Consider the following 27,159-nt stretch of genomic DNA (forward strand, 5'->3'; position numbering starts at 1 on the left):
AACCGCCGTCGGCCTCTAAACGTCTCTGCAATCGGCCCTGAAAGTTTAGTGAGTGGACACTCTTCTGCCAGGGAAAGTTTCTTAGTTCAGTCATCTAGCTTTAAGTGCCTAGTCACAAGCTTGCCCATATATCAAATGCATATCAGCATATTCCAAAAACATAAATTCAGACTTCAGACATTATTTAAAAAAAAAAAAAAAAAACATTTTCAATAAAAACAAATAACACAAATGCTTTCAACTTCAACTTAGTAAGTCAAAAGTTCCATATTATTCAAAGATATTCAAATATGGAAATTAGCATTAAAATTAGCATTACATTTAAATGTTTATAACATTCTATAATTGAAGATAATGTAAGAACACTTTCAAATATACGAATTTTGGCTAATTGTGGAACTTACCACCAGCCTGAAGCAGACATGTATTGTTACAAAAAAATAAAAAATAAAAATCCAAGTAACAAATTAATAAAATTGCAGATAATAAGTAATGGATATCAAACTCACATGCAATTATCAACAAATATTTATCATATATCAGATTGTGTTTTGCTAAACAGAAAGGGACATTACATTTTTTAAATAACTTAAAACTCAAAATAAACACTTCAAATAAAAAAATTGGCCCTAGAGTTTCAACTCAAAATTAACCACTCTACAACCCCTCAAATTTTTTACACACCTTTCTATTACACTCTGTATATAAACAAAAAATAATAATTTTCTAGAAGATTACAGTTCAGAATTTATAAAAACTTTACAGTTGCCTTTTCCTATCTTTGATGACTAATAATTTTTGTGAGAAATCAATAATTTTCACTCATATGCTACAAAATAACTATATATATAAATTAATGCAGAAATTTTTAATATTCTTTAAATGTAAAATTATATAATTATTAAATCTTTTACTTACACAAATATCCTTCTACATAAAAACCAATATTTACGTCCTTGACGATCAAGTCCTAAGCATTCTTGACGACTCAAAAGACCACTTTTCTCAATTTCTGTTATACAGTCCGTCACACCAGTAACCTAAAATTATTTTTCATAAATTTAATTTAATTTAAAGATTAAATCAAAATAAAATTGTTTCAGTTAAAATACAGCAAATTTAAAAATTAAATATTCTACTACACCACTAAACCAGCAAAAGAATCACTTACTTTGGAATGCAAACATTTTCATCCATTTTTAAAAGGACAACTTCAGGCTGTGTTCTAAATTGAAATCACATCTTTCTGAACAGAAGATAATTGACCATCACTGATTGACAAATCACTGACGGTCAACTATCCTCCAATCAGCAACATCAACAAAGAAATTAAGATCATTTCAAAAAGTGTGCAATTCCAATTTAAAACACTGCCTGAAGATGTCCTTTTAACATATGCTTTCCAAAGTGAAAAATTCTTTTGCTGGTTTATTGGTTTAGTGGTGTAGTAGAATATTTATTATTAATATTAACCAGTACAGCAGAACCTCGCTTAACAAGCATAACTTGTTCCAGAATCTTACTCATAATGTGAAACATCATTAAGCGAAACAGTTTTTCCCCGTATTAATTAATGTAAAATACAATAATGCATTCCATTCCAAAAAAAAAAAAAAATACTCAAATATTTTATATATAACATTTATTCAAAGAAAATTATACAATATACATTGTTAAAGATCATGAATCATAATCATCTTTTCTTTTAGCACAAAATGAGCCAACCTGGAATGCAAATTCAATTTGCAGGAAAAAAACAAAAAATAATTCACAGATAATATGTCTGATAAACACGCCAAACAATATGCCAAATTCTTGGGCTATGTAAAGGCTATAAATAAATATTAGAAATTAATTAATTTGCCTAGAGGTAGGGAATTATGCTGCCATCTTGTATTAAATTTAATAATTATAAATAATTAATTTTTGATTTAGNATTTCTTAGGAGGGACATAAAAATTAAAAATTTAATTTGGAAATGTACATTAAATATATGAGATGGCAGCACAACTGCCTACCTCTAGTCAAATTAATTAATTTCTAATATTTAATTATAGCTTTACATAGCTCAAGAATTTGGCATATCGCTTGGCATGTTTATTATATAATGGGCAATGGTTGTTGTGGTTATATGTAATATGTGTGAACACACAAGTTTGGAAAAATGTTTGATCATAAGTGACACTAAGATGCTAGCGGAACGAGTGCTAAACACAGACTTATGGAGTATGCAAACATTTTTATGAATATCTTTAAGTTTTCAGTGGAACCCTCCCACGCGATTAAAATGCCATCAACATAACGTAAGTATAAGGTGGGGTATTGGATGGTTAAAGTTGATAGATGCATACACTGAAGCCAACATTTTTACGTTGGCTTCAGTGTATGCATCCATCAACTTTACGCTAGAAGAAGAGTCCAATACCAGAATTTCATTCCTTGATCTAGAGAAACATAAATCTCCTGCTCTTCAATTTTCTGTTTATCACAAAAACAATAGTATACCACAGATTATTCCTGCTATGGCCTTTTAACAATACACTATCTAAACTTGGCCATCACTTCCCTTATGAGAAGAGCATTCCTTCTTCCTTCTAGCAAAGTATTTGTAGAACAGGAAATGCAACTTATCAAAAAAGCAATGATAAAAGCAGGCTATTCCCAAGCAAAGTTTTATTATCTTCGGAATCGAGTTAAAAATAAATTATATCCTCAATCGTTTCTTACCAACAAAAAGGACCTAAGGATAGCACACCCCCATTACCATTTCTGGGTCCTGTATCACTCAAAATTGTACACTTGTTTAGAAAAAATGGCTACATGCTACCGCTATCCATGCAGCCAACATTAAGAAGATTACTAACTAATGACAGCGACCCCATCGATATGAAAGAGAAATCGGGAGTTTATCTTATTCCATTACAACATAATGGATCAGGAGAAGATACTTATTATATAAGAGTGACTGCTAGAACACTAACATCATACATCACAGAACATCAGGATAACATCCATAATAACCGGCCATCAACGGAATTAGCGAGAAAAGTCCTTGATCAAGACTACTGGCTGGTTTGGGACCAAACAAAACTAATGAAAGGATGCAATAATCATAAAGAACTCTTTTATTTGGAAAAACATATATTTCAATGCTTTCACCATGTAATACCACAACTCTGGAAATCTCTAAAACATAAACTACTTTATTTAAACGTTACAAATTAGATTGCTACATGGTCGCATAGCAACCATAGTTTACAAATTTCTATAATTTTCCGTTCCATTCCAAAACATTTTTGAACTGCAAGAAAATTTCTATTTGCATTGGGGTTCCATTTAGCTGCACTGCTTTTTCAAGAAGTGCTATAACTCTGATACAGAAAACTGTAGTATTCATTTCATCTGAAGATGGTAACTGTACGTTACCGAAAGTGCTCGTGAACATTTTATATTTATATTTTAATAATTCACTGTGGTAACGCCACAACACATAAGTGATTTTACAATAACGTGGATAATATCTGAATCATTTTATAAATCAATTTTTTTTAACAATTTTATAATAGAAACAGTACCAGCACTCAAACCATTAGGTCCAGGATGTCCAAGTGATGGCCTATGCATTTTAATAAAAAAAGGGCCTCTGCAAAACACTTCAAATCAAAAAAAAAACTGATAATTTCACATTACAGTCGACCCCCCTATAATTACAGTCCCTATAATTACGATTCCTATAAAACTGCGAAAAAATTGTGACGGTATCCGTAAAAAAAAAGGTAAAAAAACTCCTATAATTATGTAAAACGTCATCGGGCAGCCGAACTACTTTCCCGCCGTCGGTAGCGCCACACTACGGAGAGATTTCTATCGTCTGGACAGTATTATATAAATTATATATAAATTAGGTACTGTACATATAATTATATATTAATTATATATAAATTAGTACTGTATATATAAATATATATTAACTTAATTTATTGTAACTTTATTATAATTATATATTTTTTTTCCGCCACGTGGCGTTACGCTACGGAGATTTTATGCTAACTATTGTCTGTACAGTATGTAAATTAGCTACCGTAAGTCTAATACAGTACTGTAATTTTATACATTTCTTATTCAACGGCGATAAAAATTATTTATATTAATGATGTCTCTGAAGTTCAACGAAGTTTTCGCAGAAAAATAAGTTATCAGAAATCGGTCGCGGTTTGGTGTGCTGCTTCGCAACGAAGACAAGCTTTAGCAATGGCGATGTCGAATGGTGCACACTTGGTAAGTAATCCTACAATTTTTTGTTTATAGCGTAGTTTATACGGATTATTCCCAAAAAAATATATACGTATTTTGGAAATGTTGAGTCGGATTAGTCTAGAATTGATTAATTTTATGGAAGAAAACCTTTCAATCAGCCGTAGTCCATAAACTTGACACGTGTCGGACTGTGATTGGAAGGACTCGTAAGAAATCAGATTCCTAAAGAATGGAACATATCTATGATCTTATAGGGGGGGGTCGACTGTACTTCTAATTTCAATGAATAAACCCATACTAGGAAACAAACAATAATTTAATGATAGTAACAATCGCTTATATTCCTCCCAATTGCCTAGTAAAACTAAACAAAATCTTCAAAATAATAAGAATTATGGCAACATATCACTTCATACTCTCTCTTATTGGGCAACTTCAACTCCCGAATTGCCGAAATGATAGACTCCTTGTATACTGGCCCCAATACCTTAATTCAAAACAACTGTCAATCAAAATATAAATGCCAATAGACTGGGAGTAAACTTAATAGAAATAATAACTGACTATAAAATGTATATTCTAAATGGATGTATTAAGCCTGATTATCCTGCAGAATATACCTGTACGGAACATAATGGAAAATCCACTATTGATCTTACTATATGTTCAGAATTTCTGTTAAACTATTGTTTGGAATTTATTACAACAACCTTTGATGTATCTGATCACTTTCTTACAGTAACAAAACTTTTATTGTTTCTGCAAAAGAAACCAATCAATTTGTCCAACAGACATCAAAGGATAAACTAATATTTCAAGATACTCAACTAAATCAAAAACTGATTCATTAACATTCTAGAAATAACCGATTTCAACAGTGAAGAAATTTATAAACTTGTGTTTTATACATTTGCTACATTTGTTTTATACATTTTTATACATAAACTTTGTTATATACATTTTTAATTTGTATATAACAAATTAAAAATGATAAAAGAAATATTCAAAATAGATTCAAAAAATCTTGGTACAACTCCATTGTTACAAAATGAAAATGACAAAGCAAACTAACTTAAAACTATTCAGAAAAGATTCAAATGACTTAAATTTTACTGACTACAGGAAGGCTAAACAGACCTATAATAACCTACTCAATGTAAAAACAAAAAATATTTTGGAAATCTCGAATCAACCTTAATCAATAACAGCAAGGACAGTAAACTGTTTTGGTGTAAAATACGAAAATTTCACTTCAATATAAATCTAAGTGAAGCATCTTAATAATAAACTTGACACATGGAGAAATTTTTACCAGCAGTTTCCAAATATTTAATCAATTCCACCACTAATGTCTAGTACTGATCCCTACAATGAATATTTAGACTCTAAATTTACAATTAAAGAATTAGAAGATTCCATCAAAAAACTCGAAACAACTCAACCTCGGGCAGCAACTATATCTCAACCAAATTCTTGAAGATACTTCCTTACCAAGTAAGAATAAAATTATTGAATTTGTTTAACTCAATGTATAAAGCAATCTCATATCCAGACCCTTGGAACTCTGTCATACTTACCATAATATATAAAAAGGGTGACAAACTTTCTCCAAATAATTATAAAACTATAGCTTTACTTTCAACTCTAAGAAAATGTTTCACAACAATACTTACTACCAAATTTCAACAATGGACTAAAGTAATGGATTTAGAAGCCAAATTTCAGTATGTTTATATCAGAAAGAAAGGAACAGAATCTGCAATCTTTTTATTACTATTGCTAATACAACTACGCCTAACTAAAAAACATAGAAAAGTATATGCGTCATTCATAGATATTCAGAAAGCCTTTTATTCAGTCTACATTTCCTTACTGGTGCACAGCTTGAAAACTAGAGGAGCAGGTGAATGATTCTCATTGACAATATTAAAATTATTTTAAAAATATAATATAAAAATTAAACAGGGTAAGACTATCTCCTCCACTAGACCTATCATGTAGCGTACTCCAAGGAGACCCTCTTTTGCCTTATTTATTTAATTTTTATTTACTCGGAATAGACCAACTTTTCTAAAAATCTACTGATACAGTAGAGCCTCAAAAACTCGGCCTAATGTGGACCGAAGGGTGGCCGAGTTTGTGAAAATGACGGGTTATTGGGAATGGGGTTAAAAAAAGTAAGTACGAGTGTTTCCTCAGAAAATACTGTACTGTACTTGTATGTATTGTTTACTTGAGAATACAACAGAGAAAAAACTGCCCAAATACCCTTAAACAAAGGAAAAGTATGTCTTTTATGAAGGCATAGAGTCTTTACTACATGAAAATGAAAATTAATGAATACACTGTGTACAGTAATTTACCTGATAAGACAGACCTCAGAAAAATACTTTATGAGGCATAAAGCTGTCTATAATGAAAATTAATTAACTAAGGATTTTTTTGCCCTGCCAGGGTGTGGCCGAGTTATCCAGACTGCCGGGTTATCGAGTGCCGAGTTTTCGAGGCTCTACTGTAGTATCAAAATTGCCAACAGTGTCTTCCATTATATTCTATTTGCAGATGATTTAGCTCATACTAAAGTCTCTTTGCAAAGAAAAATTAACCAACTAAACTTATACTTCAAATTGATTCACTTAACAATAAATCCTACAAAAACATGTCATCATAACACAAAAAGAACCTTTTTAATATCCCAGTATGAACAAATTTAAACAAAACAAACGTTTTTGACCATAAACTTGGTCTTCATCAGGCTAATGGCCAGTATAAAATTCGAAACCAGAAATTCAAACACAGTGTTTATAAATTAGTTTTAAATTCCAAACTATTTAAATCTTTTGTGAATTTTTTGTCTCTTTAATCCTTTTGGTAGACTATCTCACAGCAAAGGTTAATAAATTCACAATCTTGAAAAACGTTTTTTACCTTACATGTTAATAAAGTGATAAAAATATCTTTACATTCACACACACAAATAATAAGTTGCAAATACTAGTGAAGAAACATTATCTACTAGCTAGTGTTATTCCCATTACTTTTTTCATAGACCACCTCCATGGATATGAAATACTAGCGACATCCTTTGCATTAATGCAGTTGCCAGACAGGCCTGCTTTGTATATTTCTAACGCTTCCAGGTTGTGAAGGTGTTGAACTTGATCAGACATTTTTACCAATTTGGCCTTATGGAGGTCGGCTTGTATTTCAGGATCAGTAGCATAGGCTGCTAGTATGTCTCTGGTTGTATGTCGGTGGTATGTCTCTGGTTGGCGATATCATATCTGTGTTCTTGTAAACTTTTGTTTAAAGAGCGCTTCATGGATTCAACGTAAACTAGATCCCGCTGGAATCTGTGGTCCCTAAGAGGAACCATATAGATGCCCGACTTTCATCTGTCTTGTCCTTGTCGTTGCGTAACAGTCCGTATACTGTGTTAGATCTCTTATATGCGATCTTTGTGTCTTTATGCGTAGCAATTTCTTTATAAATGCATCTTAGGTGCTGGTTGTATTGCACCACAGTGCATGATTGGTTGCTGTTATTATTACTTGTGTTATAAGGCTTTACCTGTGAGGTATGAGTGTGGTCAGCCTTTAGCAAGTCGGCATATTTGCTTGATAAATTACATATCATGCTTCTACTGTACCCGTGCTTTACCACTATGTTTTCAATGTGGCTTAATTCAGCCACAGTATCATCCCATCTAGTATGGTGGGTGTAAGCCCTTCTAGTTAGGGCTCGGAATGCAGAGATCTTGTAAGAAACAGGATCTGCAGAGTTCGATGGAATAAATATTGGTACATAGCTAGGTTTGTAATATACGCTGGTTTGCACTCTGCATGCGTCAAGGCGAATGTTGACATCCAGGAAATGTGCATTTGTGTCACTCTTCTGCCCCATCCTGACAATAAGGCCATATGGGTTGTTCATGGAATTCATCATGCACTGTAGTGCAATACAACCAGCACCTAAGATGCATTTATAAAGAAATTGCTACGCATAAAGACACAAAGATCGCATATAAGAGATCTAACACAGTATACGGACTGTTACGCAATGACAAGGACAAGACAGATGAAAGTCGGGCATCTATATGGTTCCTCTTAGGGACCACAGATTCCAGCGGGATCTAGTTTACGTTGGATCCACGAAGCGCTCTTTAAACAAAAGGTTACAAGAACACGGATATGATATCGCCAACCAGAGACATACCACCGACATACAACCAGAGACATACTAGCAGCCTATGCTACTGATCCTGAAATACAAGCCGACCTCCATAAGGCCAAATTGGTAAAAATGTCTGATCAAGTTCAACACCTTCGCAACCTGGAAGCGTTAAAAATATACAAAGCAGGCCTGTCTGGCAACTGCATTAATGCAAAGGATGCTGCTAGTATTTCATATCCATGGAGGTGGTCTATGAAAAAAAGTAATGGGAATAACACTAGCTAGTAGATAATGTTTCTTCATCAGTATTTGCAACTTATTATTTGTGTGTGTGAATGTAAAGATATTTTTATCACTTTATTAACATGTAAGGTAAAAAACGTTTTTCAAGATTTAAATAGTTTGGAATTTAAAACTAATTTATAAACACTGTGTTTGAATTTCTGGTTTCGAATTTTATACTGGCCATTAGCCTGATGAAGACCAAGTTTATGGTCAAAAACGTTCATTTTGTTTAAATTTGTTCATACTGGGATATTAAAAAGGTTTTTTTGTGTTGATTTATCTTCCCAGGAGTTGTGTGAGAGGTTGTTTTACAAGTCATCATATTTTGTAATAATAGTAAAATCTCAGAAAAAGAATCTAAGTTATATTCTACAAATTCTCTTCTACAAACAGTAAACGAAGTAAATTTCCTGGGAGTCACATTCGATTGGAATACTACATTTAAAGCACATACCTCCAGAGTAAATAACAAAGTAAAACAGACTATTGACAATCTGTTGTTTCTATGTTCAACTTTAAAAACATCAAATTTGTATATTCCTATGAAACTTTATAAATCAATAATTAATCCTATTATTTATTATGCAAGTCCAATCTGGGGTCTAGACTATCTATATAAATTAGAATGTTTCCATATTTACTTCCGTCATAGACTACTCCACTTAGAAAGAACTGTTTCCAGCTATGCCATATGCCATGAAACCAATTGTATCTGGTCTTTTCCTTTTTTCTATAACGAATAATTAAATTCTATTACCAGCTGAAATTCAAAAGCGACAATAACATTACCTATTTACACTGGGAAACAATCAAAGTAAAAAATCAAAAACAGAGCAGTTTTGGCAAACCAAGTTCAACAACATTTTGAATTCATTCAGTGTGTCACATTTGTTGTTTAAAGATAATTTACAGATTTGGAAATATGGCTACACACTGTTATTGGAATCTGCAATATCTATCATAAAGACCAAGTTAACCTAAGTCAAAGTAATTGGTATATAAATTTATTAGATATACCATCATTTCAACAGTACATGACTAAATCAATAAACCTCAATGTGAAAAAATTAATAGTTCAATTACATCTTTACAATTAAAAAGCTCTTGCTTTAAGAATATTTTTAAACACTCATTTGTCTCTCTATAACCTAATTTTAAAGTTAAAAGAATTGAGAATTGTGCAAATTAATCCATTTATGATTAGCTCATATCTCATTTTTGTGAAAATTAAAAAAAAAATTTAAAGTATCTTTACAAATTTATTTAAGAATATATAAGAAATGTAAACAGAAGTCATTATAAAACTTATTAAAAAAATTGGAGCAGACTTGGTTACATGTATTCCTAAAGAATTTTTGCAATAGAGTTCTATTCTAGACAAAAACAGAGCATTTACAAATCCGTAAATAATACAGAAATGTGATTGATATAATATTAAAATAGGCTTATGTAAAACACTTGAATTTAATCCTGCAGCTTTATTATAATATGAAATTTTATTATTGTTTATTTTTCCATTTTAAAATGTTAATAAGAAGCAGCTTAGAATAAGATTGAAACTCAATGCTTTCTTGGCATGCGAGAGTATTGCCAGTTATACTATAGGAATATCATAAGTCTAGGCATGCATTAATTTAGATTAATATATAACAATGATTACTTGTTATCATAGTAATCATAGATTCTTACCAATTACAGAATCTCAAATGGATTGTAGCTGTCCAATAACTTTCACATTCCAATAAAAAATAGATAACTTCATATTTTAAGGGAGTTGGCATGATTATTCAATTTTTGCAGGTGAAAACAATATTCTCTTTTATCCAATAAATACATAGATAATGCTTCCTTCTGGAATTCTTTATTTAGAATACATATGCATTTTAGGCATAACTTTTTAATCCTCATCTCTCATTGGGTGTGTAAGAGGAAAGGATTAAAAAGACCTGCACCTGTAGGTTTTGTTGAATAAATAAGAATCATTTCTTCATCTACAAAACTTATATCGATTACAACTGATTATACAGGGTAATTCTCTTGGGAATGAACACTTATTTTATTCAATACCTCATGATTTCACAATCGCATTTGAGTAATATGTAATGAAAAACAGCTTGGTCAACTACTTTGTCATGAAATAAAGAATCATTCCATTCATGTTTCATGCTTATCTTTTCATTTTATATAGAGATATTCCACATAAGTGTTTAGTCCTGAGTGAATCACACTATACAAAGATGCATTAGACAAACAGTACAGGCTATTTCATGAATTTTAGCTACATACTTGACAAGAGATATTGATTTTTGTCAAAATATACATTTCATATCCAACAAATTTTATATTATTATAATTAACTTACTATAAGTCACTTTTATCAAAGCAAATAGTATTTAGTAACTAAAATGATTGGTCCTTACTATGATGCATAAATGATATTCTACAGCTTTAGTCAAAATTTATGAAGTAAAATGTCTAAAATAACATTCAAGTATAGATAATAACACAATTAGCTTATGTTAAAATATTTATAAATTACTCTATGATTTAATTAAATGGTAAAAAAAAGTGAGAATTTGACTATTCCTAAATTCTTTGTTATTACTCATAATTATAGAAGAAGGAGGACCAGTTTTCCTTCTTGCTTAAAATAAACTTGACTTTAATAACAAATCTGCCATTCCACTTACTTATCTTTTCTTCTTGCTAATCTACCAATTCTTATAAAATTGACTGTATGTCTACTAATTGCTATTCTTGTTGTCTATTCAAATTTCCAATTTCCTATTTAGTTCAACCAAACGACCTAAACTACAAATTATTACTACTGTCTGAACGAAATCAGGTCATGGTTTATGTTAGTAAATATTCCCATCTTGTTCATACATTAAATTAGTTTTCTAGCTATTCTTCTTCCAAATACAGTAGAATTCTAATTAACTACAGTTCTGCATTATTTGAAATAAACCTGTAAGTGAATGAACTACTTTTGTTATAATTCATAAAAGCTTTGCCATGAATGCACCAAGTGCATATTCTGTAGTACCTCAACCTTCAATTATAGCAAATGAATGGCCAATGCTGAGATGACTTTTTTTTTTTCTTTTCATCTTATGGACAATAAGAGAGTCTTTTTTCATGCCCATCACAGGTTCAGTTAGGTCAACAATAAGGGCAACTACATAGTGAGTCTCTAGAGAACCTAACATCTGGGACAGACCACCCATGAAAATTATGTTAAGGTGACTGTGAAATACAGTCGACCCCCCTATAACACGGTTCCTATAGTTCGGATTCCTATATGACGGTGAAAAAATTGCGACGGTATCCGTACAAACATGGTAAAAAACTCCTACAATTCGGTAAAACATCATCGGGCAGCCGAACTACTTTCCGCCATCCAGCGCCATGCTATGGAGAGTTTAGGCGGGTAAATTGAGTTTACTATCGTCTGTACAGTATTATATATAAATTAGGTACTGTACATATAATTATATATTAATTATATATAAATTAGGTACTGTACATATAATTATATATTAATTATATATAAATTAGGTACTGTATATATAATTATATATTAACTTAATTTATTGTAACTTTATTATAATTATATATATGCTTTCTGCCGCCTGGCAACACGCTACGGAGAGTTTAGGCGAGTAAGTTGAGTTTACTATCATCTGTACAGTATGTAAATTAGGTACCGTAAGTCTAATACAGCACTAATTTTATACATTTCTTGTGAAAGAAATATTTCTTATTCAACGGCCATAAAAATTATTTATATTAATGATGTCTCCAAAGTTCAACGAATTTTTCGCAGAAAAATAACTTATCAGAAATCACGGCCACCTTTTGGTGTGCCACTCCAAACGCGACGAAAAAAAGCTTAAGAATGGCGATGTCGAACGTTGCACACTCAGTAAGTAATCCTACAATTTTTTGTTTATAGCATAATTTATACGGATTATTCCCAAAAAAATATATGTATTTTGGAAATGTTGAGTCGAATTAGTCTAGGAATCGATTAATTTTATGGAAGAAAACCTTTCAAACAGCCGTAAAGTGCATACGTGCCAGGCTCATACAAAATGGATTCATAAAGAACGAAACTTATCTACCGTGTTATAGGGGGTCAACTGCATACAGTTGAGAATCTGAGAAATACAAATGTTTGGTGTTCATTATTATTATTATTATTATTATTATTATTTTTATCTTTTATTAATTTGTATTCCTTATTTGTAATTTAATTTGTACATAAAAATAAATATTTTTTCTTCCTATTTTCTCCTTGTATGTTTTTTCCATAACAATAACTATATACCTTTGCACCCCCCTGTATAATAATTTCTGTTACTTTTAACTTCAATATGAAACAAACCATTCATATGAAAATCTAACTATAATAATACACATTTATACACATTTTTATTTTTAAAACTATTATATATATTAGTGGTATAACAAATGTAAAAAAATGTATGATTAAATTTACTGAGATATAAAAAGCAGCTTAAAAGTGATACTATATAAATCTTTAACTATATTTTCAATTTTTAATTCAAAATGTCTATGGTCACATGTTATCTGAGTTATCAATTATCTAAGATAGCATCAGTTCACATTTCCTCAGATAATTGGAATTCTATTGGGTTGTTCAGAAAGTAATTCGTTTTTTTACCACTAAATGAATTAGTCGTATTTTTCCTGCCATTTTCATTCTAAACCGAATTATCATTATATATTTTGACAGCTAGCATTTTAAGGCTTATTTGTAAAAAATGTTGTTTGATTTTGTGCAATTGTTTATTTTTTGTGTCCCATCAAATATGGAAGATCGAAAGCAGCATTTTTGGCATATTTTGTTCTTTTATTACTGAAAAGGTAAGAATGTTGTTCAAGTGAGAAAAAATTTGTGTGACACGTATGGAGAAGATGTATTGACAGAACGACAGTGCCAAAACTGGTTTACAAAATTTCGTTCTGGCAATTTCAATATTGAAGATGCACCACGTTCTGGATGGCCAGTTGAAGCCAATGAAAACAAAATAAAGGTACTGATTGAAGCAAACTGCCGAATAACAACACGTGAAATCACTAAGAGATTAAATTTGTCAAATTGAACTGTTTATGATTACTTGAAACAAATTGGTTTCGTTTCAAAGCTTGATATATGGGTTCCACATGTTCTTAAAGAGAGATGCTCTCTTTAGTGGGATTTTAAGGAAATTTTGTTTGGAGCTTTTACCAGACAATTTAACAATTAATTCGAAAGTGTACTGCCATCGAGTAAACAAATTGAGTAATATCATCAAACAGAAAAGGTGGCCAGAATTGATCAACAAAACAGGTGTAGTGTTTTACCACGATAATGTCAAATTTCACACAAGTTTGGTAACTTGTCAGAAACTGTTATAACTTAGATGGGGTACAGGCATTTACAATACTCTAGATGCCTGTACTCCTACCTTCAGCACGATCTCCTCAAGGTCCGAGGCCATCAACCTCATAAACAGCACCATCGACAGAGCTTGTGAGCATGCTATTTTCCTGCGAAAACCAAACATTGCAGGTGTCCCATGGTGGAGTAACAAATTGGCTAGGATGAGCACAACCAATAACAGGCTCTGCAAACAGTACCAGAGGAGCTGGGGCTCTGATAGAGATACATTGAAACAAAGTTATCTAAACTATCAAGCGACTTACAAAAAGGCAATTAAAGATACAAAAATCGCCTCTTAGAGGAACTTTTGCTCCTCTGCCCATACCAATCCTTGGGGTTTTGTATACCATCTCTGCGCAAACAAACTAAAGCACCCAACCTGCCTATCAACACTCAATTCTAGTAGTGGTCTAACCAACAACCTGAACACCACCATCAATGCTATCCTGGACTCTGTGTGCCTGGAGGACAACCAGTTGGAGGACATTGAGTTTCACAGCAACTTAAGGAATTGTGCTTATCAACCCCTGGATACGGAGGACTCCCCAACTTTTACCCATGCTGAGGTCAACTGGGCCATCAGCAAACTTTCTCTACATAAAGCTCCTGGCTTGGACAGCATCCCGACAGAGGTAGTGAGGAATATCTGGTCTAACCGTCCAATGACAATCATCAATCTACTCAACACCTGCCTACACTACGGTGTCTTCCCTGCCTCTTGGAAGAAGGCAAGAATTGTCCCTATTCCCAAAGATGCCAGTCAGCCCATCTGCACTCCCAACGACTTTCGCTGTATTTCTCTGTTGCCTACTCTCTCTAAAGTTTACAACCGTCTCCTCTGTAACAGGCTGAGCTGGCACCTCACGACCAGCAATTTCTTCAGTCCCCAACAATTTGGCTTCAGGCAAGGCCAGGACACAACAGACGCTATTTTTGACATGACCAACAAGGTCAAATCTCTTCTTCATTCTTACCCTTACATTGGGTCTTGGGGCTTAGCCTGGACATCAGTAACGCCTTCAATGTTGCTTGTTGGCTGCTGATCCTTCAACGGCTGTGGCAGGCAAATTGTCCCACAAACATCTTTCGTGTCTACACTGACTACCTTAATGATAGGTATGTCACTTTTACTTCTGCAACCTTGATATAACGAGAAAGATTGTTAGAGGTTGCCCTCAAGGGTCTGTTTCTGGTCCAGTTTTCTGGAACCTTCTTTTCAATGACTTTCCTTTGGATATTTCTGACTGCGATGGGCTCTTTGTGTACACAGATGATGCAATAATCCTTATTGCAGCCTCTTCTCACTCCAAATTGGAGTGCAAGGCTAGGCATATTATTCTTAACATCACAGAGTGGGGCCATAAGCATAAGCTTAATTTTAATGCAAATAAAACCAAAGTTATTGTCTTTACTAATCCGGGCAAACCCCATCTGTATCGTAGGCTTCCTATCATAAAAATGGGAGGGATCTCAATCAAGATTACAACTACTATCAAGTATCTTGGGGTCATCATTGATCACAAACTTAACTGGGCAGACCATATCAAATATGCTACTGATAAAACCAACCATCTTTTCAACTCTGTCTCCAGGGTGGCAAAGTCTAAATGGGGGCTTTCCCCAGCTATTCTTTCCATTATCTATGACAGTGTTTTCTTGCCAATGATTTGCTATGCCGCCCGTGTTTGAGGTGGTTGCTTAGGCTGAGTGCACATTAAACGGAAGCTCTGTAGTGCACAGCACAAAGCCCTTCTGTGCATCTGCCGTGCCTTCTCCACCTCTTCCACAGCTGCCTTAGAGGTCATCTCTGGCAAACTCCCTATCGACCCTGCCATTTCTTTGGCATCTAATACATGGCACCTTCAAAAAACACATAGTGTCTGTCTGAACAACCTTTCTACCTCTATCTCTTCTCATGAGACATTGCCACCCTCTGGACTTTGAACTAAGACATTTACTTGAAATGACAATGTCAAAAATCATTTTGATCAGATTTTTGTAAGCAATGATCAAAACTTTTATGAATGTGAAATCATGCTACTACCAGAAACGATGGCAACAGGTATTTGACCAAAATGGTCGATATATAATTCAATAAAATATTTATTTATTATAAAAATAGTGTGTTTTCTTCCACGGAAAAAAACTAACTAACTTTCCGAACAACCCAATACTATATTTACTCTTTACTCATATTTCTCAAAATTATCTTAGAATATAACCTTGCAATTTTTCTGTTGTATTACATTCATTAAATTTCTCTTTTCATTCACACTTCTTACTATCCCTTTCAACCTACTTGTTATCTGCATTTTTTTCTATATTAATATATTTAATGTTTCTATACTTATTTTTTTCATTCAAATCTTCAGTCTCTGAATCAAAGTCAGAATCCATATTTCTGTATTTTCATACATATAACCTGTAGCCTGTAATTTGTACCATCAAAGTCAAAAGGTTTTTTTAACATACAATCCACATATTATAAAGCAAGAAATTATGGCACTTTTATATAATCAATATATATTAAATTAGATAATTTGCTCAATAAAAGAATACTTTCTTTAATTTATTTACTTTTATAAGATAGAGCTAGTAATGGAATATACCAGAAGACAACAATAATCTAATGATTGGAAATTAATAAGAAATGTATTGTAAAACAGATATAGAAACAGAAAATGAATTACAGTCTTCCCATCAGATGGGTAAATCTTGATTATTTTTATTTGATGCTTAAAATATTTATAATTTAAAGATATTTATTGAATGAATGTGAGAACTCAATTATTGCTAATGAAAGAACAAAACAGGAAAATTGAAGACAAAAAAAAAAACAAAACACATTAGATATTGTTTTACAGATATTGATATTTAAATTTTATGAAGGAGAATGAATAAGTAATGCAGATCTGCCTGTACTGTCTTATTAGGATAATTATTGATTAATTTAATGTCTACTGCATAAGCAACTACACCAATTTAAAATAATTTAAATTTTATAATATATTAATTTTAGCTTAATAGTTTATATATATATATTAGTTATATATAAAAAGTATAGATTATATAAAATGAATTTCAGGAAAGATTTAATCAGTTTTTAGCATGCTAATTATTTATATGTATGAGTTATCTATTTCACTGCATAAAAATATTAAAATATTTAATTGTTATTGATAACTAATAATAGTCGACATTTTTAAACAAATATCCAGTTTGTTAAAATCACATCAATTAGTAACAAGTTGACAGCTATAATTTCATTTTCTTTGCATTCTACTGTTTTATTTTGTTTCTCCATCTGTCAAAACCAAATTGCACTTGCAATATTATAAAGCATAATATAGAATTAATTGACTTATTTCAGAGCACTGTCCTGAAAGAGAAGGGATAGGAGACACTGTTGAATACCAAATCAGAATCTCAATGTTTTGAAAGCTATTCAGTACCATGTACAGGTAGAGTACAGAACACAGAAATGCAGTTGTTTGTTTTTATTAAAAATCTATTAATCAAATACATTGCCATTTGCAACAACAGTTTAATGTTTTCAATCGTGACTAAAATGCATTAAAATGCATGACAATTTTGGACTGAATATATAAGTTTGAAGATGTTAACCGTAAAGAAGACATAGTTGTTCCAAGATCTATACTAAAGAAAATATTTGGAGAGTAAGAATTTTTAATTATAGTCGATATTGTTCAGCTAAGCAACAATTTTGCATTTTAAACATATCCAAAAACAAAAAAATTTAGAATAGATCTTACAAGCTATCTAAAGATGTACCTTCTATCATATATCTGGAACCTAATTTCTTGTATTGAATTTTTGACAATTTTTATGGGTCATTTAAGATAATGCATTGCAATTCAAAAAAGTTATTTTACAGATATTATCTTTTGTAAATAATAAAGTTGTATGATTTGCACAAACTCAATTCATTTCACTTAATTCTTTTTATTGTTAACTGGAATGAACATTTATCAAAAGACAAGTCTACTCTAAAAGTCAAGTCACAAGCTAAAAATTTGTTTATGACAAATCTGTAATGAAGTAAAATTTAAAATGAGCAATTATTTATTGTGATATCATCACAATGCTGAGCTGCAATATTTAATTATACCTTTAATTAATTTAATTTAATACACAGTAAGGCTCCGCTTAATGCAGGGGGTGCATTTCTAGATGATAAAGAGCTAAGTGAAACAGTGTTAAATGAAATCATTTTAACATAGAGTAAATTTACTTGTTAATATAATCCAATAGTTTCAAATTCAGAATTAAACTATATAAAACCATGTTTAGAAAAAACTGGATGTGCCAATATTGGTTTTTAAAAACTATAATTTGAATAAGAAAAAATCTTGTTTCAATTCTTTTAAAAGTTCTTTCTCATTTCTAAAATTCAGGAAAGAAAATCAATCAATAATAAATCAGTAGTCTCAACTGCAAGTAATCAGAGATTTATATCATAAAACTTAAAAGTGGTGTCTTCACTACTTCATATATTGAGCTATATTAAACAAATTACTAATGAAAATCCAAAAACTAAAAGAAAGGCCTATAACAAAAATTTCAGAACTTGTTCTTTCATGGCATATATTTTACAACATAATAATTAAATGATATATTTCATAAATTTAGTATTTTGATATATAACAAATTGATCAATAAAAAAAACTAATGAAAGAAATGATCATTGTTTCTAACATATTTATCTATCCCAACTATCAAATGCAATAAAAAGTTATACAATACAAATTAAAGCCAATACAGTATAAATCACGAGCATTTACTTTGTTGTAGAGGAAAGATTTTGGAAACAATTTGTTTATAACCCGGTTGTACTGATATCGATATTCGGAATATAATAAACCCTCCAATACAATAAACCCTCCAATTTGAAAGATAATAAACCCTCCAATTCCGTACTTGGGCAACATCTCACGAGCATATTAAACTTTACTACTGGCTAGTAATAACAAGGTTTACTGATAAATATGCTATTCCTTTGGATTTTGAATTCAAAACCAAATACTCATATGAATACACAAAAATTAATGATCTTATGATAAACATAAAAACAAAAAATTTATTTAAAAAAAACAATTTTAGTATTATTAAACATTTTTGGTTTATTCATAAACCTGCTTCAGTCTAGCATTCTCATTTGAAAAAGATATTGTTCTGAAATTTGAGTTTATCATAAATGCAAGCTGGAAAAGTATGAAAGGTATGCCTTTTAATGTCAATTGTTGCAGCCAGTGGCACACTCAGGATTTAATTTTGGAGAAACCAAGTTAAACAGATAAAAAATTTTTTTTGAAAATTCAATAAAATTCCCATCTTATGTGACCAATAATTCATTGGTAGTATTTCTTTGGAAGGTACCAGGACCCCTTGGCCCCCTCTCTGAATGCACTACTGATTCCAGTGGTTCTACTGCATTAAAACTGCAATCAAACTTTACTTAATATTTACTCAGATCTGATTACAAACTAAATCATGTAGTAGTCTTAAAATAATGAATTCTCAACAGACTAAGCTGAATTATTCACTATATCAGACTTCACTATTTTAGATTAAAAAAATAACAAGGATCAATAAAACTGTTCTCTACAATGAAAGTTCACTATATTGAATAGTCATTAATATAAAGAATTCATTGTATTTGAAAATATTTAAACTGAATTTCTTGATAAAAGACATTTTATAGGTAAAGAGAGAGTAAAGAGTTTAAAATCCATTTGTTACTTAAATTAGCAGTCTGCTTTCATTTTGTAACAAAATTTGATTAATACTACGTAATACTTAACAAATAATAGTTTATAAACTAAAACGATTTTCATTTTTAATCAAAAAGTCAAATTTCACTACTAATTTACATCTATTCATGTATTTTTAAAAATGTTTAAATACAGTGGTACCTCAGGATACGAACACCCCAGCATACGAAATTTTCAGGATACGACATGAAATTCAAACATATTTTTGCTCCACGATACAAACAAAAACTCACCATACGACGTTACATTAGTTCGCAGCGCCATTTTTTATTCACTTCTGTTCATTGATCTCAGTCCATGTGTTTGCTTCGTCGTAGAAGAATCTCACTCAATAAAGGAAATCTTGAGGTATTATCAGAAAGTGACTGATTTTATTGAAAAGAAACTTCCCGAAAAGGTTCACACTGGCCATATTGCTGCTCGGAGTAATGACACTTGCCTAAGTCATTTTAGAAACATTTTAAAAAGTAGGCAAAGCCAAACCTCTTTGGATAGACATTTTACCAAGCAACCTCTATCCAGTGAAAGTGCTAGCGGAAGTGAAGGAAAGACGGCAAAAAGTAGTGAATAAAAAATTTTAAATATATATATAAAACAGAAAAGTTAAAAAATTTGTGTTAAGTTATTGTTACATTATGTTATGTAAGTTAAGTTTTAGTATCATTTCCCTTCTCCCTCTCCTCCGCCACCAGTGTACACCTCCACTGTCGTCTATCCTCAAAGGTAAAGTGCAAATAAAACTACATTTTTTTTATCAATTATTATTTTATTATGGTTATTTATACATTTACAACTACAAAAAGCATTTTCAGTGTTTTCCTTACTAAAGGCTTTTTTTTTTTTTTCAATGTACTTCTTAGCTTTAATTTGAGTGTGTTTTTCGTGTTGGAACAAATTATTTGGTTTTACATATAATTGTATGGGGAAAAATGATTCACCTTACGACATTTTCATGATACGATCTCAGTTTCAGAACGGATTTATTTCATATCCTGAGGTATCCTGAGGTACAATATTTAATATTTTTAAAAATTGTAATTCTAGTCTGCCAATTTTATTTAAATATTTCATTTATAACAAAATTGCTGAGAAAATGGAGAAAAAAACAGATAAAAAATTCATGCCTGAAATTACTCTAGCAAAACATGAAAACAATTACAATGCTGCAGCAGCATTTCGGAAATTTTGCTGTCCTAAGAATTTATACTGAGGACCATTGATTCCACAAGTGCTCAGGAGAATGATTACCATAATTTTATGTGAAAAACCATAGGTATTTGAAAAGGCTATGGGATGGGTTATATGTCAATTTTAAATTCACAAGTTAAAACAAAAGAACATTATCAAACAAATATTAAAATTTCACTGACTTGCAACAAAAGTCTAAAAATAAAAATAATTGATGATGCATTACAAAATTAAAATATTAAAACAAACAAACTCCTGATAAAATCATGTTTAAAAAGTTACATTTTGAACAAAACTAATCAAAAAATAATTTAATAAACTAATAAATTATAAAATATAATAAAATTATTTTCTGTTTAATTTTTCCAAGTTTATTTTATTATTACTATTGAACAAAGGAAATCAGTTATGAAATAAAAACAATAAATCATATTTATTTTTACACTTAATTGAAATAATTGGAACATTTCATAAACATCTGCAATTAAACTATAGAAGTGGCCAATGAGCACAGTTTACTAACAAGGGCTCAGATTGTAAGTTATTTAATATTTTAAATTTTATACAAATGTTAAATTAATTAATGAGAAACAGTTTTCTACATTACAGAGGTTAAAAAACAAAGCAAAACAGTAATGCCATCTTTAGTTTCAATTTCATTATTTTGAATAAAATTTAATTATTATTAAATAAAAATTAATTCAAAAATTACAGTAGACCCCCCCTATAACACTTAGATACGTTCCACGCTAATCGAATTTTACATTGTAGGAACGATTAAATACATGAGCCAATCGCAGCCCGATAGGTGGGAACTTTACGGACTAAGGCTGTTCGAAAGGTTTTCTTCTATAAAATTAACCGATTCTAGACTAATTCGACTCAACATTTCCAAAATACGTATAATTTTTTGGGAATAATCTGTATAAACTATGCTATAAACAAAAAATTATAGGATTACTTACCGAGTGTGTACCGTTCGACTACGCCGTTGCTTAAAGCTGGTTTTCATCGCGGAACAGCACATTAAACGGCGGCCGCGATTTCTAATAACGAATTTTTCGCATAAAAATAACTTGACCTTTGGAGACATCATTAATATAAATAATTTTTATGGACGTTGAATAAGAAGTGTTTCTTTCACAAGAAATGTATAAAATTAGTGCTGTATTAGACTTACGGTACCTAATTTACATACTGTACAGACGATAATAAACTCAACTTACTAGCCTAAAATCTCCGTAGCGTGTTGCCAGGCGGCAGAAAGCATATATATAATTATAATAAAGTTACAATAAATTAAGTTAATATATAATTATATATACAGTACCTAATTTATATATAATTAATATATAATTATATGTACAGTACCTAATTTATATATAATTTATATATAATACTAAACAGACGATAGCAAACTCAATTTAGCCGCTCCGTAGCGTGGCGCAGGGTCGGAGGAAAGTAGTTCGGCTGCTCATCCACTATTGGTCCAGACTCTATCAATCTTGTCGCGAAACGACGTTATAGGAGGTACGTTATACGAAAGTTGCTACAATTTTTTCGCTACGTTATAGGAATTGTCATTATAGGAACGTACGTTATAGGGGGGTCGACTGTATTGTTGTTATTAATTAATGTTATATCAATAACTCACCAAACCTGAATTTTGATTAAAGTCTTATTAAGCAATAATTCGACATATCATCTGGCTTTAGTTAAAGTTAGTGTAAGATAGTGATTTAACCACTTTCCTTTAGAAAAAATTATTTTATATTAATTACTAATAGTTAGCCAAACTATAGTCCAAATAATCTGGAAATTAATATAATTATTATAAAATATTTTAGCTTGACTGTTTATGTATATGTACAATAACTTGTTAACAGAAATTAAACAGAAAATATTAAAACAGTAATATTTTAATGCTAAAATGACATCAACTAATTATAAAATGACAGCAACTAAAAACTGCATATTGGTAATTTTCTTGCTTTCAATAGCCATCCTATTATATACCTTACATGGTAGGGTGGGTTTTACAAAGGTTTTATTTTTGTTCTTGCAATTTTCTGTGGGTATATACCATAGCAAGTTATCCATGCAAAAATACAGTACTCAGTTTAAAGAAACTGAACATCTGAACATTTAACTTGATTGAGGACACAAACCTATAAAGATATTATCAAAGCTGTTGTTGAACAGTCAATGAATAATGAATGCTACAGGCTTCAGTAGTGTATATGAAGTTTCATGACAGTTTAGCATATGCTAAGGCACAGTGTGGAAAATACTGAGAAAGTTGGTGCATTGTTATCAATATAAGAGCTGTTGCTAAAAAACTAGAAGGGGGAACCCTCAAGAGATAGCTATTTCACTTTGCCAAAATCCTCTTACAGCTACCACTGCACCTCTACATAATGGATTCAATTCTGTTCCCAGTGACACACAATTCTTAAGACATTATGACATTCTATGAGTTAAACCACACAAGATACTCAGACATCACCAGCCATTTCAAATGTGGATGGGATATTGCTGCATAACCTTGGACAATGAAACAATATCCCAAATGAAGATCAATTCAAACTATCATCATCCAGTCTTTAGTGTTGGAACATTGTAGATACACCTTGATTTTTAGCAAACAAACAGATTATAGAGATCAGCTTGTCCATTTTAAAGGTGTCAAATTGCCATCTCTGGCAATTGTGTATGTACAACCAGCAGTTGCTGCTGACTGATCTTTGCATTGACCTTCCTTGCCAGAATGAAAGTGGCTGTTTGTCATGCAACACAACTGTCACATTTGGGCCACAGATTCCACTGCACTTGGCTAAAGTTACAGTCTAGTGTGGATCCACAACCACATTTATCCTTAGACTTCTTCAAAAAAGTTAGTCCCAATATGCTTGTGACATGCTCTGTGATGGTCCAGAGATAAGATATATTCAACACTGTAGTCATATCCCAACTTCAACAGCAACAATGCCTTGAATCAACTACGTTCATACAAGATGGAGTGCTTCCATGTATTGAATGCTGCATACAGCAGTTGCTGCAACAACATTTCACCAATAACAGTGTGACTATATGTTTTGTACTGCTTGACTATCTCATTTTCTGGATCTTAATTTAATTTGTGTAATTTTTGATGATTGTTACAAGGATGTGTTACAAATTTAACAGCCATAAAAGACAGTATCACACTGCATATGAGAAATATCACAATCACAGATGATCAATTATAGTCAACCATTGAGCAAATCATTAACTGCCTTCAGATTTCATACTTTCAGAATGGAGACCATGTTGAGCATTATCTTCTGCATCGTTAAGGTCTCTGTATAGTATGAGTCATCTTTTATATATGTTTGTTGCCAGGATAACAAAAGTGCCATGGTGTTCAGTCTTGGTATTAATTTTTTTACGTAAATGCCTTCTGCAAGTCTTGAAAGTTACTATACTGGATTTAGTTGCATTTGGACTGCTAAATATATCTCTAGATAGCATTTAAAAAATATATTTTCATTATAATCATGCAGTATTTCAGTGCTTTTCAACAAAATTAATGAATTGCATTTTTTTAAATACTATATTCTGCCAAAACAAACAAAAATTATTAATTTTAAAATTATAAACTAACTATATCATAGTTTCATTCCTTATTATGTTATTGTTGCTGTTAAATTCAGTAAGAAACATAATTCAATGATTTTATTAAAAAAACTACTGAACTACTTGAATTTAATTTTATTTAGTTCTTCAATTATTCCATTTTAACACTTTAAAATATCGGCAAAATGGTAATGATGATCCTGCAAGTTGAATTCTTCATATTCTCATTACACAAAGATATAGACTTTAATAAAATCCTTTTTATTTATTGTTGCCAAATGTTCTTTTATTTTACATTTTAGTGATATCCCTGTTTTACCAATGTAAGAATAACTATCCATTNTGTCTGTGTCTGTCTGTTTCCATAATATATCTTAACTGGCTAATAAGAAATTTTATTTTATTATTTTATTAGAAACAATGAATTAATGTAAAAGTTAAAAAAAAAACTTGTCAGCTAGTAGACTAGGAAGTTCTAAGAAAAAGCTATATTGATTAATACATTTTAAAGTTCTATGGATTATTTTAATATATCCACTCAAAATGTATTATACATATTATACTTAATGTAATTAGGCATATTCAAATAAAGGTCATGAATAAAACTATTAATTTTTATTCAAATGAATCTAATTATATTAAATGTGATACATTTTGAGTAGCTTAGTATATTCAGGTTATATTTACTGTGAAGTGCATTGGCTAAAATATTTCATCTTTCTTTATTCAGTAAGTTGATTTTTTAATTGATAAAATAATTTTAAAACAGGAGCTGTTCATAAATGACATCCACACTAAAAAAGGAGAGAGGGGGTTATGACAAGTCAGACAAAGTTAGAAAACGGGGGGGAGGTGTTGAACTTCAATGACATCTGTTTTATTTCACTAAATTTTATACAGTTTATACAGTTTTATTATTCAACATGATAAAGATTTTAAGGGGGGGTTGAGTTTTGTTGGACATCCAAAGAGGGAAAGGGGGCAAACTGGGACAATTAGGAGAGTAAAAATTTCAAGAAAAATGAAAATGTAATTTATGGACAGCCTCTTATTGAAAAATTCTGATTATTAAGATTTTAAGGGGGGGTTGAGTTTTGTTGGACATCCAAAGAGGGAAAGGGGTTACGAAAACGTGGGCAAACTGGGACAATTAGGAGAGTAAAAATTTCAAGAAAAATGAAAATGTAATTTATGGACAGCCTCTTATTGAAAAATTCTGATTATTCTTTATTAAAATTTTAGAAACTTATTATTGAAATTTCTGAAGACTTAAAAATAAATGAAGAAAAAAATATTTCAAAATGTTTTTATTCTAAAATCTTTTTATCTTTAATATTTACATAATTATTTTAAACATAAAGATGTGCTTTCTTATATACAGTGTGTTTCAAAATGACTATTACAAACTTATAAGACAGACTCCTTAAGAAAAACTAAGATAAAAATATCCAGTAATATGTTTTGAATAAAGTCTTTATTAGGAATTATAGACATTAGTTCAGTGATGTCACTTTCAGGTTTCCATATAAATGAAGAGAAATTCATGTTTTTGTTCTTTTATTTAAATTGAAAGGTTTTAAGAAAAAAAATAAGTACATTCATCTTAAAATTTTGTACTTTACTCTTATGTATTTGAAAGCAATGTTCTTTTTATAAAAATGTGTAATACTTCTTAAGTATTTGTTTCACTTTGCATTCTGATCCATTACAAGAACTGCTTGATATGGCAACCTCCAATGTCTATACAAATATTGTATCTGCAAAGCATGTTCTGGTACATCTGCTCAAAAATACCTGGTGGATATTGAATTTCTTGTGCTATGACTATAATTTGTGCAAGTAGATCTTTCTCCTATTTTACAGAAGTGTCATAAATAAGACTCTTCATACAGCTTCAAAGGAAAAGTCAAGTGGATTTGAACAAAAAAAATTACAATAAAAAAATTATGTGCATACTTTTTAATTCTTTTAAAATGCATCAATTCCAGAAGTGATGTCCATAAACTTTAATCATCTTTAACTCCTTAATAAAGGCTTTATTTGAAAAATTTTACTGAACATTTGTATCATAATTTTTCTTAAAAAACCTATCTTATAAGTTTGTAACATAAATTTCAAAACACCCTGTATATAAGAAAATTTTCATTAGAAAGTGTAAAATATATTAAATTTTCAAAATTCATTAACATTAATGAAATTCAATTAAATAAGAATTATAACTCCTCACTAAAAGAAATAAAGTATAAAAAACAACTTAATATAACTACTATCCAAGTATATGATTTTAAACACACAAGCTATCAACTCAATCTACAGTTTTCTATTAAAAAATGAAATTTTTAATATTAGAATGCTGCTGACTGATCTTTGCATTGACCTTCCTTGCCAGAATGAAAGTGG

General features: G+C 30.8%; 1 protein-coding gene across 2 annotated transcripts in view; it reads right to left on the bottom strand.

The window, feature by feature from the left end:
- Positions 1 to 27,159, bottom strand: part of LOC111621538 (nucleosome-remodeling factor subunit BPTF-like) — a 63,797-nt gene that overhangs the window by 26,028 nt on the left and 10,610 nt on the right. For both annotated transcript variants that reach the window (XM_023363697.1, XM_023363698.1), the window contains exon 2: positions 919 to 1,040. In XM_023363697.1, the coding sequence (XP_023219465.1) occupies positions 919 to 1,040 (122 nt within the window). The remainder of the gene's footprint in view (positions 1 to 918; positions 1,041 to 27,159) is intronic.

This window comes from Centruroides sculpturatus, unplaced genomic scaffold (assembly GCF_000671375.1).
Source record: "Centruroides sculpturatus isolate CEXI.00-Female unplaced genomic scaffold, Cexi_2.0 scaffold272, whole genome shotgun sequence".
Taxonomy (NCBI): domain Eukaryota; kingdom Metazoa; phylum Arthropoda; class Arachnida; order Scorpiones; family Buthidae; genus Centruroides; species Centruroides sculpturatus.